This window comes from Sarcophilus harrisii, chromosome 2, assembly GCF_902635505.1.
Source record: "Sarcophilus harrisii chromosome 2, mSarHar1.11, whole genome shotgun sequence".
Classification (NCBI taxonomy): domain Eukaryota; kingdom Metazoa; phylum Chordata; class Mammalia; order Dasyuromorphia; family Dasyuridae; genus Sarcophilus; species Sarcophilus harrisii.
Window position 1 is genome coordinate 422,622,789 of NC_045427.1, and position 16,555 is coordinate 422,639,343.

General features: G+C 38.7%; 1 protein-coding gene across 1 annotated transcript; it reads right to left on the minus strand.

Annotated features, from left to right (window-relative positions):
* Window positions 1-401: 401 nt before the first annotated feature.
* NFS1 (NFS1 cysteine desulfurase) lies at window positions 402-16,552 on the minus strand. Its single transcript, XM_031953926.1, has 13 exons — window positions 16,474-16,552; window positions 15,777-15,883; window positions 15,040-15,156; window positions 14,582-14,665; window positions 12,964-13,116; window positions 11,767-11,860; window positions 7,331-7,465; window positions 6,520-6,677; window positions 5,663-5,768; window positions 4,759-4,840; window positions 3,522-3,605; window positions 3,228-3,317; window positions 402-1,539 (listed from the first exon to the last, which is right to left on the minus strand). The coding sequence occupies exons 1-13, from the start codon at window positions 16,550-16,552 to the stop codon at window positions 1,476-1,478; spliced, it is 1,353 nt and encodes a 450-aa protein (XP_031809786.1). The 3' UTR covers window positions 402-1,475.
* Between the last annotated feature and the right edge of the window lie 3 nt (window positions 16,553-16,555).

Genomic DNA, 16,555 nt, shown 5'->3' on the forward strand with positions numbered 1-16,555 from the left:
TCTACTGAAGCACTTCAGAAACTATTTATCTTCCAGAATCACTGATTCTCTGGGATTAACAGAATCTCAGAGATTAATCCAACCCATATCTAAACAAGACTTCTAGGAATTCTACTCTTTTGCAAACCAGTCCATTCTACTTTGGGACAATCCTAATTATGAAGTTTTTCTATCAAGTTGAAATCTCTCTTTTTGCATCATTAAGCTACTGTCATTGCTCTGTCCTCTGGAGTCAAGCACAAGAATAATCTCATTTGCATGCGAGGGCCCTTTATATAATCGACCATCATCTCTTTCTTCAAGTCTAAAGATTTCTCATTGGCTTCAAACAATTCATGTGTAGTATGGTAATTAGCCCCATCACCACCCTCTTCATTGTTCTTCCCAAGAAGAGACTTACAGAAAATATCTTGGATGTAATCTGACCAAGGTACAAGACAGTAGGATTGTCATGGACTCAACATTAACAGTGCCTAGGTCAAGAAACAACGACCGAGCTTACATTCTGGCAAACTCATTTGAATCGTTTTTATGATGCAGAGTTTGGCTAGCTTTAAGATAACCTGGAGTATACATATATGTATAAATGAATGAAAAAAGCATTTAAGGGTTTGTATAAGCAAAACACATAAAGCAGAAGCATTTTTCCATAAAAGGGCATTTAAAGAAGCAGGCCTGATACAAACATATACAGGCACATATTTGTCTTTGGAATGATGGATAGCTGCTATGAATTACCCCATAGTTCACACTTGAAACCATTGCTTTATACTCTCATTTTTTCCTAAACTCTAACATTGAGAAATCAAATAGGAAGATTTATTTCTTTAATTTATAAATGAACAAGTTTCATATAAGGAAACACAAATTAAAATAATATTAAGAAATAAGATATATGTACAGCTATGTGATGAACAAAGGAAAAAAGGTAGAAAAAGGTATAAGAGTACTTCTAAGAAACTAGGTCCACAACTAGTATAGGGGGATTGCCTTTGGTTGCCACACACAGAAATCTAAATTGACCATATTAGCTTGTGAAGAAGTCAGAGCAACTGAACTAGCAGAATTGACATATGATGTAGCCAGTGCAGATCACAAGAGTCATGGAGATGGGAGCTATTCCTTCCTTTCTCCAGGGCTACCCCAACACAGATTATAAGCAGCATTATTACTCTTATTCAAATATTCTTGTTAATTTAAAATGTGGAAATCCACATTCTGAAGTCATGAGGAGAAAGATTTTCCAGACAGCACAAAGGAACTGAATCCAGGAGCAGAGAGTTCTGTTTTGTCTATATCCTAGAAATAGTGTGATACTAAGGTTCACTGGATTGTAGTGGACGTAGAAGAAAAGGTATCTCCTATCTCCACCTAGGCTGTGGTGATTTTGTAACAGAAGTGACCCAGCTGATTGATGGTTCTTGGGCCAGTGGGGTGGGAAGCAACAGGGAAAAGCCAGCAGTCAGATGCTCAGTCTAGTGCTGTGTCCACTTGATGGTTTTCAGGTCAATTCCATCTTGTACCATTTCCCACAGTGGGCTGCCAATGAGAGAGAGAAAAAAAGAGAGAGAGAAGAGAGAAGAGAGAGACAGAGACGGGGGGGGGGGGGGGGGGGGGGGGGGGGGGGGGGAGAGAGGGGGTAGAAAGAGGGAGAGAGAGAGCGCACTTTGATGAGTGAGGGTAATACTAGAGAATTTAACATATCTACCATGTATAATTGCAAAGCTACCCTAATCTCAACTCATTCATTTCCTGGCCTTATTCCCAACTTCCCATACTTTAAAACCAAGTCTTTACTGATGTACTTCTCATTCTGGAACTTCCCTCAATGCCATTAGTCTCCTTACCCTGGAACAACCAACCACTCTGGTGCCTGCTTGTCCTCAAGTCCTGGCCCCCTTATCCCACTGGAGAGACTTCAAAAAACTAGTGTTGACAGTTATGCTAGAGAGGACCAGAAAGGCAGTCCCAATACAGAAATATGCTTTGCATGACTGCACATATACAGCCTATATCATATTGCTTGCCTTCTCTTTGGGGATACATGCCTAGTGGTGGTGGTGTTGGGTATCAAAGGGTATGCTTGGTTTTTTGGGCATAATTCCAAATTGCTCTATAAAAGGGTTGAATTAATTCACAATTCCACCAACAATGAATGCATTAGTGTCTCATTTTTCCCATGTTCACTCCACCATTTGTCATTTTCCTTTTTTTGGTCTATTAGCCAATCTAATAGGTATGAAGCAGTACTGTCAGAATTGTTTTAATTTGCATTTTTGCTTGCCTTCTCAATGTCAGGGAGGAAGAGAGGTAAAGAATTTGGAAGTCAAAATATTTAAAAAATGTTAAAAATGTTTATATGTAATTGGAAAAATTTTAAATATTAAAAAGCAACAGCATCCAAAAAAAAAAAAAGAAAAAGAAAAAGAAAAAAAGGCAGCCCCAGAATACAAGTCTTTGAGACAGAACAGAGGCAGTTCTCAATTACTAGCTTTAATGCTAAATCCATGAAGCTTTGCAGCTTAGCTCTATGTCTTTACTCATCAGAAAGCTACAGCTGGAATCTTGGTCATCCCAAACACAAAAAAAGAAGAAAACTGCCTGCATGGCCCCAGAGGAATAGAAACTAGACATCTAGTGAGAGGATTCAAACTGCACTGTTTTTCCTACAGTGTCTACTTTTTCTGAAGCTCTAAGGGAAGCTATGATGTTACTAAGGGAAGCTCTATGGTTAGCAGTCAGTGGCCAGGGACTTTGAGCCTTTAATAACAGATACCAGAAGGCTCAAGTCAGGCCTGTGTACCCATGAGAAAGCCTACACTGAGTCATCAATGTTCTGCATGGTATTCTCACTCAAGGGTATCTATGTTTTCCCATCTCAAATCACAAGGATGGCTAAATAAAGGAACTCAGGAGTACTCAGAACATCAGTGTGACCATGTATCCAGGAGTGAGGACTTTAGGTATCCAGAGATGAGCTACCACTTTAATTTAGAGCATAGGACAAAATCATAAGATTTAGGATTGTAAATTTTAGAGATTTTCATCTAGTATCATTTCTTAATTTTACAAATGAAGAACCCTTCTGGAGGCCCAGGGAGACTAAGCTATTTGTCCAAAGTCACAGAGAGAGGAAGTAGCAGAGATGGAGTTCAGGCAGAGGTTATCTGAGTCTAAATTCAATGCTTTTTTTAACTATATCCCAGTATTTTAGAGAGGTTTCATACCTCATTTCCCGTAGCCTTTTAACATGAAAGATGCATTTTTCAGCTGTGTAGTCTACTTCTTCCTCTGTGGTGAAACGACCAATGCCAAACCTGAAATGCATTGTTTTAGGTCATAATGCTAAAGTAGACACTAAAAAGGAGAAGAAGAAAAGGTAGAAGAGGGGACAAAGAACAACAGAAAGAAAAGGAGAAAGAGACAGGGAGAAGAAAAAGGAAAAGAAAGAGAGGAAGGGAGGGAAGGGAGAGGAAGGAGAGAGAGGAAGGAAAGAAGAGTCACAGCTCCATTTCATTGACCTGATAGAGGAGTGGGCCAGGTCTTCATCTGTACCAATGGCTCTAAGCACATAGGAGGGTTCCAGGGATGCAGAGGTGCAGGCACTAGGAAGACAAAACATAAATACAAATCAAACTCCTTAGATTTCACTTCTTCACCACGTTCCCAGTAAACTCATTGTAAAATTTCATACTCTCATAAGATGCGGTCTACATTGGTCCTCATCCCTCCTTAGTATTCTCTGTAGTTTGGGGAGGGTAAAGCCATGAACTTCTTTATCTTCATTTCAGGAGGGGAGACCAAAGTAACATCTTCTCAAGCATTTCCTCATTTCTCACTGGCTGGACATCTTCTTAATTTCTTTTGACTTTTTCACCATACCACACCTTAGCACTTACCACAGTATCTAGCATTTTTTAGGGGCTTAATAAACATTTGCTGACTCCTGATGATAAAGCCCTTGACCCAGGGGCTTCACTACCCTGACCTCTGTGACCAGTGTTCTGCTTCTCAGCAGCTCTACAGCTTCACTGGAGCCAAGGAATTGTAATTTGTGGTCTGTAGATGCCAAAAGCTCAGAGCTAACTTCAAGTTATTTAGTGAGATCTTTAACCTCTTAGTTGTCTAAACAAGACCTCAAATAATGAAAATTGTTCAATTATGATGGGCTTAAATCAAGAAGACAGTGTCTAACAGGAAAGGCAGGTTTGAGGCAACTGGTGGTACAGAGGATAGAGCACTGGCCTTGGAGTCAGGAGGATCTGAGTTCAAATCTGAATATAGACATTTTGTACTCAAACTGTGTGACTTTGGGCAAGTTACTTAATCCTAATTGTCTGGCGCCTTCCCCTCCCAAAAAAAAAAAAAAATTAAGGAAAGGCAGGTTAGTAGATAAACTACTACTGAAGATCATATTTCTTCAATTCCAGATGTGCCTCTCCTAGAATTAATATCTCAGGGAACCTGGAATTATTTCCTTAAATTTGAAAGCTTCTAATTGTCTAAAAATCTTTAGCATTGTCTGTGGTCAATTATTAAGTCACATGATACCTGGTAAATGTTTCATGCAGCCCTCTTCAGTTCATGTCTCTTCAGTGTATTGAAATCAAACAGTTCCTATATATTATCTTTGTACTTTCATCATAGCACTTCTCATGTGTGCTTCATGTGTTAGAGTTTCATGAGCCCTAACAATACTTAGGTACCCATCTGATTAGAACTTGACTACATCCCTTAACCCCACTGTGGCCTACTCACCTGCCTGAAGACAAAGCCACATCTTTGAGTGCCATCAGCAGACTCTCTCCTTCTACATAGGCAAAGGACAAGTTGATGCAACCTGAGGGAAAGAGTTTCCTGTGAGGTTGATTTCAGAAAATCCTGGAAAGACTTACATGATTGCTGACTGAAATGAGCAGTCAAGAGATCATTGTGTGCAATAACAGTAATATTATGTAATAACAGACTTGGCTCTTCTCAGAAATGAAATGACTTGGGATTCCAATCTAATCTCAGGCAATGCATCATTTCTGCCCAGGAGCACTTATTTTGGATTTTACTTCTTCACCACGTCCCCAGTAAATTCATCATTGTGAAATCTTATCCTCCCATAAGATCCAGTCTACCTTGGTGCTCACCCCTCCTTAGTACTCTCTGCAGTCTAAGGAGGGTGGAGCCATGAACTCCTCAACCTCCATTTTAAGGAGGGGAGATCATAGAAATATCATCTCAGGCATTTCCTCATTTCCCATTAGCTAGACTGCAGCTAGAAAATGCCATCCACATCCAGAAAGAGAATTATGGAGACTGAATGAATATCAAAGCATAGTACTTTCACCTTTTTTTCTTTTACTTTCTTGTATTTTTTTTCCATTTTGGTATGATTTTTCTTGCACAACATGACAAATATAGAAATATGTTAAAAGATATTGGATATGTTTAACCTTTATCAGATTTCTTGCTGTTTTGGGAAAGGAGAGAGAAAAAATTTGGACCTCAAAACCTTACAAAAATGAATGCTGAAAATTATTTTTACATGCAATTGGAAAAATAAAATTTACTACTAATGAGGAAAAAAGAGCCTCCTGTGAGTATTCTCCTACTCTTCTTTCCTAGTCTAGAGAAGGAAGAGGATGTAGACAGCAAAGGGAAAGGGCCAGACCTGGATAGTGTTGCTGAGGGTCCCCATTCATCACCACATCAGGAAGATTGTTCATTATCTTTTCTATCAATCTTTCTGCTAGTAGGGAGATCCTCTTATGGTCATTCTGAAAAAAACATGAGAAGGTATGACAGGTTTAGAAAGGTATCAGGAATTCACATGACATGCAAAGGAAGTTAGTGGATTTACACTATTATCCTGCATTAAATAGGAATTATCAGACTCCTGCCCAGTCATTTGAAAAACAGTTCAAAAAGAAAACTGTTCAGAATTACAAAACACCAAAGCTGGGACCAACCTCAGAGATCAGACAATCCCAGATCCTTGCTCTGAAGGTCAGGAATCAGTGAGCTGTCCAAGGTCACATTTTAGTGACAAATACAGAACAGCACTTCACTTCTCCAGGAGCCCAAAGAAATTCCTTATTCAGAACAAGAATCCAGCACACACATTGAAGAGTCCTGGTGGGAAGCAGAGAAGTACAAAGGAGGGGCTGGCTGAGAGCCTGCCACATGCTCTAAAGGTGGGTGACTTAGGGAAAGCAACTTTCAGGGTGAAAGCATCAGGGGGTGGTGGTGCATGAGATAAGAGCGCTACACTTGTGGTCAGGCCTACTGAGTTCAAATCCAGTCTCTGACACTTCCTAGCTGTATCACCCCAGGCAAGGCACCTAACCCTGTTGGCCTCTGTTTCCTCATCTATAAAATTAATTGGAGAGGGACATGGCAAACCTCTACAGCATTTTTGCCAAGAAATCCCTAGATGGGCTCAGAAAGAGTTAGACATAACTCAAAAACGACCAAACCACAATCAAACATGAGAGTGAAAATGAGAGGAGAGAGTTTCTTTCATTATACCTCCATCTCTTCTTGTGCCACTTCGCAGGCAGTCCCCAACCCAACCACTAAAGGAGTGGGTACTGTTCCAGAGCGCATGCCCCGCTCCTGGCCTCCACCACTCTGCAAGGCCTCCACACGCACTCGGGGTCGACGGCGGATGTAGATTGCACCAACTCCTGAAGGACAAAAGGAAAAAGGGGAAATTGAGTGAGAAAAATGCTGCCTTAAAAAATAGCAAAAAGTATGCTACCCTGATTCTGCCCATAAAATTCTACTTTATGCTCGCTGTTTCAACATATAATCTATGCTGCTAATTAGACTGTGGGCATCCTAAGGTAGTGACCATTTATAATTTTACCCTTAGCTAGCTAACCTAGCACACAGTAGAGAGTGCTTTTTGTATATAGTCAATGTTCTTCCTATTTGGCTGGGGTATAAGACCAAACCAAAAGGCAAACCATTCCAGAATGCAAAATCTGTCAGGAATTTTTTATCTGTCTCATGCAGGTAGATCTATAAGATATCCATGCAGTACAATAGAACAGAAAGTCCTATCATAGGCATCAATCCCAGAGACATAGTGGTTTTGAAATGCTTTTGAAATAGAAACTAGGGGTATCCCGGAAAAGCTGAACCCCAACTGGGATCAAGAAAGGAAAGGCAGATTATCAAAAGTTCCAAGTCCCAGCTGGCAGATGACATAAAATATCACTTATTGTCACAGAAAGAGAATTTCTTCTAGAGACAAAAGTCAATAAAATGCCATGCTTGAAGTAGAACCCCACTGTGAGGATTTATATAAGGAGATACTTCACAGGATTTTCTGTACCTTTTGGACCATAAAGCTTATGGCCACTGATACTCATGAGATCAATTTTCATATCATTCACATTTAGTGGGATTTTTCCAACTGCTTGGGCTGCATCCGTATGGAAATACACTTTTCGAGAACTGCAAATCCTTCCTAAGGAAACAGCAATAGGATACAGAGTGGGTTATTTGCATGCTCTATTCAGTATCACTCTGGTGCTTTGGATCCCACAGAAAAGCAGGAAGCACAACACCAGTCTCTACACTTGTCTGTTTGCTGCTGCATGACAGACCACCAACATTCTTAGAATACTATATATTGAAGAGAGCAAAAGAATTAGGATTGCATCTGAAAATATCATAGCCTTAGCTTAGCTTTCTAGGCTTTAATTGTCTTGAACAGAAATGAGAAAGAATAAGGAAAAAATAAAAACCACAACCATTTAGCCAATAATTATCTCATTTTCTTATGGAAAACAGCCCTTGAAGAATATAGCATTTTTCTTTGCATTTTAAGATTCCTAGAAAATATAGGAAGCAATGATCAATGACGCCATATTGCAATTGTGCTTAAAGTCAAATGGTGTCTACAAGAGTGTTTCACAAAGACCTGGTCTGCCAGCCAATAAGTCTGCCTAATGGGGGGTAGGCAACCCAGTTCCCACATACCCACTTCACGAAAAATGATCAATAAATTCAACGAGAAAAAAAGAGTGACTTCTTTCACCCCAGAATTATACAAAACGTCAGTCATAAGCCTACAGAAAATAGCAAAATCAGTACTAGTCCAGCCTAGGCAAACAAGGCAGTAGGCAGGTAGCATAAAAAAGAGACATGTTTAGCTTGCAAGGTTCTGTATCCTGAAGCAGTAAGACTGAAGGCTCCCATGGGAAAGCCCCAAGGTGGTCTAAACCTTTGAAGTAATGAAGTACTTGGAAATAATGACCAGTATGGTCCTGGAAGTTCTGAGATCTGAAGCTCAGTGGTTCTGCAGTTTCTACTGCTGTCCTGAAACATTATAAAGAGATCTAAAAATTCAATGTTTTAAACTTCAAAAATCTAGAGGATTCATCTTCGGAGGTACAAGTTAGTGCAAGAATCCAGAGCAAGAACAAAGACCCAATTCAAAAACTTAGACTAAAGACATATGTAAACTAAAGAGGATTCTAACAATGATAAAGAATTATTATAGATCCAAGATACTCAAAAATAAGACCTCTAAGAACAAAATAACTCTAAAATAACTGCAAGCAGAAACTCAAAAGGAAAAAAATTGAATCTCTAGAAGAAATGAAACAAGTGATTTTACAAAATCAACTTATCAAATGATCAAATGTATGCACACATATATTAAGTGCCTACAATGCACACTAGTAAAAGCTGGTGATACAAAATGTGACAAAAAGTTCTTGTCCTCAAGGAACTCACAATATAGAAGAGATAACCGTTAAGCAATTATATACAGAATAAATAGGAAAACATTAACAGAGTGAAAACACTTAAATTAAGAGGGGTTAGGAAAGGCTTCTTGTAGAAGATGGGATTTAGTTGGGTCTTAAAGAAAAGCCAGGGAAGGCTGTAAGTAGGGATAAAGAAGGAGAACATTTCAGGCATGGGGAATAACTTGAAAAATATCTGGAGCTGAAAAACAGAGCATCTTATTTTTGGAATAGCCAGAAGTCCAGTGACAATGGACTGAAGAGTATGTGGCAAAAAGTAAGGCATAAAACCAGAATGACAAGTGAGGGTTATATCATGAAGGCCTTTGAACCCAAATAAAGAATTTTATATTTAATCTTAAGAGGTGATAGGAACCAATAGAAAAAGAAATAAAAGCTAAAAGAAGATTTGAAAAGAAGATTTAACAGCTTGGAACAAGACATACAAAACCTTAACCAAGGGGGAAAAAAACTTGGGGAAAAAAATAGAAGAAAATGTAATGTATCTCAGCAAAAAACAATTTACTATGAAAATAGATCTAGGACACATTTAGAATCATATAAGACCTAGTAGCATCTACATTAAGAGACCATTAGTCTTAGAATACTATATATTGAAGAGAGCAAAAGAATTAGGATTGCATCTGAAAATATCATACCCAGCAAAAGCAAGCATAATCTTGAATGAAAAAAATGTACATTCAATGAATTGTCAAACTTTCAAGATTTACTCTAAAATGACTTGAACTTAATAGAAAATTTGACATATAATATCCAAGAGAAATATCAGGTAAACAGCAAAGATCAATTTCAAGGGACTCAATACAAACTGTTCATGTTTTATACATGGAAATGTAAACCATATGTCTAAGATAATCTTTTAGTAAATGAGCAGTTTGAAAGAAAAATTGGGGTAGGGCTGAGCATGATGTAATTCAAAAAAGCAAAACTAGTTTAAGAAAAGGTAAAAAAGGAATAATTAGATTATACAAATGTGATGCAAGAGCAAGAACTGATAGAGGAATCAGATAGGTAAGAAGGCTAATAGTTATGGAATCTATCCTTAGGTTAAAGAGGGAACAATGCATATAGATATAAATATATAAATCTGCACACATATATACATATATATGGATATAAAAGTCTTCTAAATTTATAAAGAAACAAGATGGAGAGAGATTAGAATTAGGAGGGCTATAGGAAGCAGTGTAGAATAATGGGAGTAGGATAACAAGAGAGGGAAAGGTTAAGGAGAGAGAACAAGGGAGAAGACCCTTGGAGGGAAGGTAGATTAAGTAATAGTGCGGCAAGTGTAGCAGTGTAGAAGTAAAGTAGAATTCAGCAATTAAGAGATACATACAAACAATTATAATGATCAGGAGTAGAATTTATTAGGAAAAACTGAGTAGTAAACACTGATTTCAGACAAAGTTAAAGTTAAGAGATTCAATCAAAAGAGAAAAATAGAAAATAACACTGTATGTCAGCCATATTAATATTGTTTTCGACTATTTAAAACAACAGAGAGTAAAAGACTGGAATATTGCTGTGATGTTGGAAATGAGTTGAATATGGAAAGACTCAGACCTAAGAAGGATGATGTTATTTACCTTCAGAGAAACAGAGGTCAAATAAGCACAGTACAATTATAAATAGATGTATACGAATGTATATGTACATATATGTGTATGATTATAGATATTATGTATATGCATCTATATGCACATATATAAATATATCCACGCTTAGCAGTAGCCTACTTGGGAAAGATGGGGATGAGGAAAGAGGAAAAAAAAGAATAAAATATAAAAAATATACGGCAGAGAACAAAAAAAAACCTATAAGGAAAGCAAAGAGTTTTGTATACAATGTGCAATATTTATTGTATACTCTTTCTTGAAATGGAAATTTATTATTTCATATTTTGAATCCTCTCTTATCTTCTGCTATGCATGACAATTCTTTTCTGTTTTGTAACTGTTTTAAATAAATATTTAAAAAACCCAGATAATTTTATTATTATTGTACTACCTGAAAGCCATAACCACAAAGAGCCCATACATTGTCTTTCAAGAAATCTTAAAACAAGTTACCTGATCCAAAAAATAAATAAAAAGCATAGTAAAACACTGGAAAATAAAGAGGTGCTCATTAATCAAGGAAGAGTTGAATAAATTGTAGCATATGAATCTAATGGAATATAATTACATTGTAAGAAATGATGAAAAATGGTTTTAATGAATCCTAGTGACTGATCCAGAGTGAAGTGAGCAAAACTCAGAATAATTTGTATAAAGATAAAATTATGATGAAAAACAACTTTGAAAGACTTAACAACTGTGGATATCAAAGCAATCCTGGTAGAGCATGTTACCCAGATTCTAACAAAGATGTGATGGACCCATAGTAGATCAACAATACATATTTTTAGACTTAGCCATGGAGTGACAATGGAGACATTTAAAGATTACCTAGAAGTGAAGAGAAGGAAGCACAGGCAAGCAAGATAGTTTTGAAAGTACCAGGTTCAGTTTATTTTATCTTCTTTAACAAAGAAAACAGTATGAAATGGAAACTCATGGTTTTATATATAATCCTCTTCTTTTATTCTGCTATTTATGAGGGAAATGTTCATTTTGGGGGATATACTTAAGGTCAGAATAAAAAAGTTTTTAAAAAGAACTGACTTAAAGGTAAAAGGATTTGCAAATGCAGGGGAACAATGGGTATTTTTTTGAGCCAAATACAAAAGATGCCTGGTATCTTTCCACAGCTACTATCTAATCAATGCTAATCTACTCCTCAGTTCAATGGAATAGCTAAATTTCCCCAGGGTCCTGGGGAAAATAATTTTACTCCTCCTCTAGAAATTCATGCCAGTCCATATTAAGAAGTATCTGCACTCCATGACAGGACACTAAGTAGCTTAATTCATACTTTTTCCCTTTGTGCCAGAGCGTTGCCTACCACTCCAGAGCTGCTGGCTTTGGCAGGAAATAAAACCCGAAATACTCACCAATGTCTTCAATAGGTTGCTTCACTCCAATTTCATTGTTTATAGTCATGATAGAGACAAGGCTTGTGTCTGGCTGGATTGCTGCCTCCAGTTCCTAAGAGGATAAAAATGGGGTAGAGTGAAGAGGAGGAGGAAAGGGAACTTTGTATCTTTCTTTTCCTTTTTAGCACATGAGCATTCCCAGTCTTAAAAAATATAATCTCTCCTTTGATTCTGATGGGACACAGGCTGGCTAGTGAGCATTGATAGATGTTAGAACTATAAAATCCAGAGCTGAGCACTACAATTAAACCAAATGATATGAGTGATAGCATCTATCAATCCATCAGCAAAAAGTTAATTATCTGACATGTAAAAGGCACAAGGCTAGGTGTTAGAGGAGGTAAACCAAGCAGTCTTAAGATGTATTCTTTGCCTCCAAGAATCTGATAGAACAGTTGGATAAAGGGTCTACAGAAAATCTCAAAGATGGCTGTCTTGTCCAATCCATCTTTAGGTGGTTAGGAGCTAAGATTTACTACTATAATTTCAATGATATAGGTACCTCCTGGTGGGAAAGCTCCTTCTACAAAGTTGGATTAGCAACTGTTTTGCATTATTTTCTTGGAGTTGCTTGAGCCACTAAGAGGTTAAGTAATTTGCTTACACAGTCAGTATGACTATTTGTGGAATTCTGTGTAGATATCTGGCCATGTGCAAGAGGCAGAATGGAATAATGGCTAAATAGCAAGCAACATCATAAAGATCTATATTCAAATTCCACCTCAAATATATACTGACTGTGTAAGCAAATTACTTAACCTCCCTTTAAGAGTGATACTGAAAAGGAACCAACTGTCTGAGGAGGTGTTATATTTCAGTATTTAACATGTTCTTTATATGTAAAGGGAAAACAACGAAAATAGGCAAATAATTGCCATGTGAGCAGTTAGAAGTATATCATTACACAAATAGGTCACATTGGGCAGAGGTGTAAAGAGAAGGCTTCATAGGAAGAGCAGGACCTATACTGAACTCAAGTGAGTGAAAGAGGGGAAACTACAAACTCAGCTTCAAAGCATGAAGCAAGATTTGAATGGAATGTTGGCAAGACAGATGGCAAAAAGTCAAGTCTCAATGAATGGGTCCTGTTGTAGAGGAATATTGGGAGATTGTATTTCCTCTTTGATTCTGTTCCCTATTGAGATGTCTTCTTACCTTTAAATCAATGATTCCATTCTTCTGCACTGGGAGATAAGTGACCCGAAAGCCTTCAGCTTCCAGAGAACGACATGAGTCCAGCACACATTTGTGCTCTGTTTGTGTGGTGATCACATGCTTTTTCCGTAACTTATAGAACCTGGCTACCCCCTGCAAGTTAGTGGGGAAGGAAGAAGATACTTAGATAGAAAAAAAAGTCTTATTCCTTTCAGGACTGAGGAAGAGGACAAGAGGACAATAAGAATTTTCAAAGAAATTTCTTATAAATTGTGTGACATCACATAGGTCAGTTTTGTTTTTTTTTAACTTACCTCAACTAAGACAGTAGCATTTTGGATTGTTATTTTCACACTTCCCAGAATAAATCTTTCCTAAGTGCCAAAGGAATTTTTGTATTCCTTGCCCAAGTGAGAGGAAGAAATAGTTTTCATTTAGAGGAGAGGATAAGTTATTTTCAAATTCACACTTTGTCATTTTAAGGTATTAAGGAGAGAAGGATAAAGAGAGGATCCTAGCTACTTTAAAACCTATTCCAAACTTCCTGTCATGACCAAGGTCAAAGAAGACTGGCATTGGCAGCAAAGCAACAGTGTGTATGAGATAGGAGGATCTGATAGGAATCTGTAATTTACTTTTATTCCTTTGAAATGACAGAAGTCATTCAATCTATTATTTTGTGGAGCCAAAGGGAATTTACACAGCTGACTAGCAAAAGGAGAATTCTACTTGGATTAGAATGGCAGTCACAGATCCTTGCTCCTACATTAAAGAAGCCATAGAAAAGATTATACTAAAAATAATAAAGCTTGATTATTATTGAAAAGGAGAGGGGTAAACGGAATTGAAGAGAAAGTCTCAGAATTGTGCAACCAGCACCATAAGATAAAACCACTGAACCACTACCTGCACCTCAAAGGGAGACAGACACTTGAGAGAGGTGTAAAAATACTTGTAGGATTTCACCCTGGTTCAGAAGCATGGCAATGGGGAGAGGTAGTTAAGGAAGGAGCTCGGCATTCACATATACCAGAATGGAGTTGCAGGAACAAGTGGTAGACAAATGAACATTGAACTGGAAAAAGAAAACATACACACTTCCCTATTGTAGCATGCTGCACGCACAAACAAACCATTATAATGTAGTCCAGATGAGATTGGGGAGGGTTATAATCTAGGACCACATAGGAAGAGAGATGGCTCACTGAAGCCACTATAACAAAAAGGTGGTAACCTTTTTCAAATATCCATTGTATACTTCACTTCCTGTACTAAAAGTCAAAGGCCAGAGAGATTATCTTCTCTCTTCAGAGTGAAAAGTCTTCTATCTATACTAGTAATTTTCCCAAACACCTCATTGAACATGATGTTCCATCAGTGTGAAGTTCTAAAATGTTAAGTGGTTTAGGGAACTGTTACAGAAAGTTACAAAATGGAGGGGAAGGCCATATTTGGATATCAGCAGATGAAATTGTTGGGAAGGGAACTTTTAAAGGTTGAACTGTTATAGAGAAATCATCTCAGGTCAGAAAAATATTAGCGTGTTTTAATCCCTCACTCATTGGTCCAAGACTCACTTTTTTATTATTTTTTTCTTTCCTCCATTTCTCCATCTTACCTTAATTGCTAAATTGTTGGATTCAGTGGCTCCACTGGTGAAGATAATCTCACGGGGATCAGCCCCAATCAATGATGCTACTTGCTGTAATGGAAGGAGTAGTCACTTAATACCTGACCATCAATGAAAAAAGTGACTACATCAAACAGAATTGACAAAATTAAGCTCCTGGAAAGGAAAAGAATAGTACAGCAGAAAAGATCCCTCATTGTATTGTGACTGCTATTTCTACACTTCCTGGCATGGATGTAAATTTTGTCCTAAATAGAGTCAGGAAGAAGTATAGGATATGTTTTAGAATCTTTCTGGGCCCATAACCATTTTCAAAAAAACAGAAATACTCTTCCTCTAATCATTAAAAAAGCCCAAATTTACTTCCACTCCCTGGATCCAAATTGCTATAATCTAATCTACCCAGGTTCTCAGGCCTATCCCCCTTGAATTCTCTTTATGCTTGCCTGGCGTGCATGCTCCATGGCGGCCTCACTCTCCCAGCCATATGAATGAGTCCTTGAGTGCGGGTTCCCATAGTAGTTGACCAGATAGGGGAGCATGGCATCCAACACTCGAGGATCCTAGATACAACACAGTCCAAAATAAGAGTCACTTCCAGGGAACTTCTTTCTACTATCAACTTATTCTGGTAGTGTACCAAGGGGATTTAGCAGAGATCTGACTTAAGCATAAATCATGGGAAGTAGGAGCTGAGAAACATTCCTTCCCCTACCAGAACATCTTTTAACCAGATCTTGCTTTAAATCGTATCAACAATTAGATTTACATAACACATCTGGTCATTTTGTTCTTAAAACAATCCTCAGAAGTAGACACGACAAGTATTTCCCCTATTTTACAAATGACAAAAGATCTGGGTAGAGAAATGAGTCATCCAATTAGGGTACTGGCAGATGTTTCTACTATATCAATTATCTTTCATCTGTCCCTTACAGTTTGGGCATTACTTTTAGTCCTATTCCGTTTCACAAAAATTAGTATTTATTAAGATCTTACCAAGCACCTGACAATTTTAGGAGTTGAGCACTTAAAAACAACCCATCTTCCCTGAAAGAGCTTACACTCTAGGATGATCTCTTCCCACCCACTCCCAAGGCTAGGGGCTCCAAAGGAGCACTGCCCAGCACTTCTTCAAAAGCTACAACACTTCAAAAGTTGCTGTGCCCAAGCTGCTGCCCACCAGGGGAGTAGTGGCTTGCACATCCATGTAGAGAGGCCGAAGCACTGTTTCCTCCATGGGAGGGGCTACATCAGAGAAGCCAGATGGGGAAGGTGACTGGTCTAGACCTGAAAAAAATAGAGGGAGAAGAATGCCTTGTCTGAAAGCTGTTGGAAAGGGAAGTCATGTCTGTTGGATGGAAGAAGTCACAGGATATCTTCGGCATGGGGAACGGATAGGGGAAAATGAAGCTTCTGCCCCAGAAGCCTGCACGGGTTAGGAGGGCGGCTTGAGACCGAGTCCAAGGATTGATTGGCTTTAGAGTTAGAGGGCCATAGGTCAAAGGTGGGAGACTAGGATGGTTTTAGCAGTGGTTGGTCTGAGGCTGGAGGTGGGAAGGCCTACAGCTGGTCTCCGGGGATCTGACAGTGGGATGCCTAGTGAGAAGGGTGTGTGTGACGAGGGCGGGAGTGACGGTGCTGCGGAGAGAGGGGAGTCTGGAATCGGCCAGGGCGTGCGGGCTCGGGCCTATGTCGAAAGCTGGGGCAGGAGGGTCTGGCTGAGTAGGTCTTAGTCGAGGTTGGTTATTTAAAAACCGGAGAGGAACAATGTGCCAACCCCAGACTCGAATAGGGAATTGGGAAATGGATGGGAAGGTAAGGGAGGGAATGGGAAAAAATAGGGTGGGGGGTGGGGGGAGAAACCTAACAGCCAATACCGCGCAAGCGCAGTCCCCGCCGCGGAGGGGAGGGGCTCGGGACCCTGGTCGCAGCTCTCCACACAGCCCGCCACAGCATCTT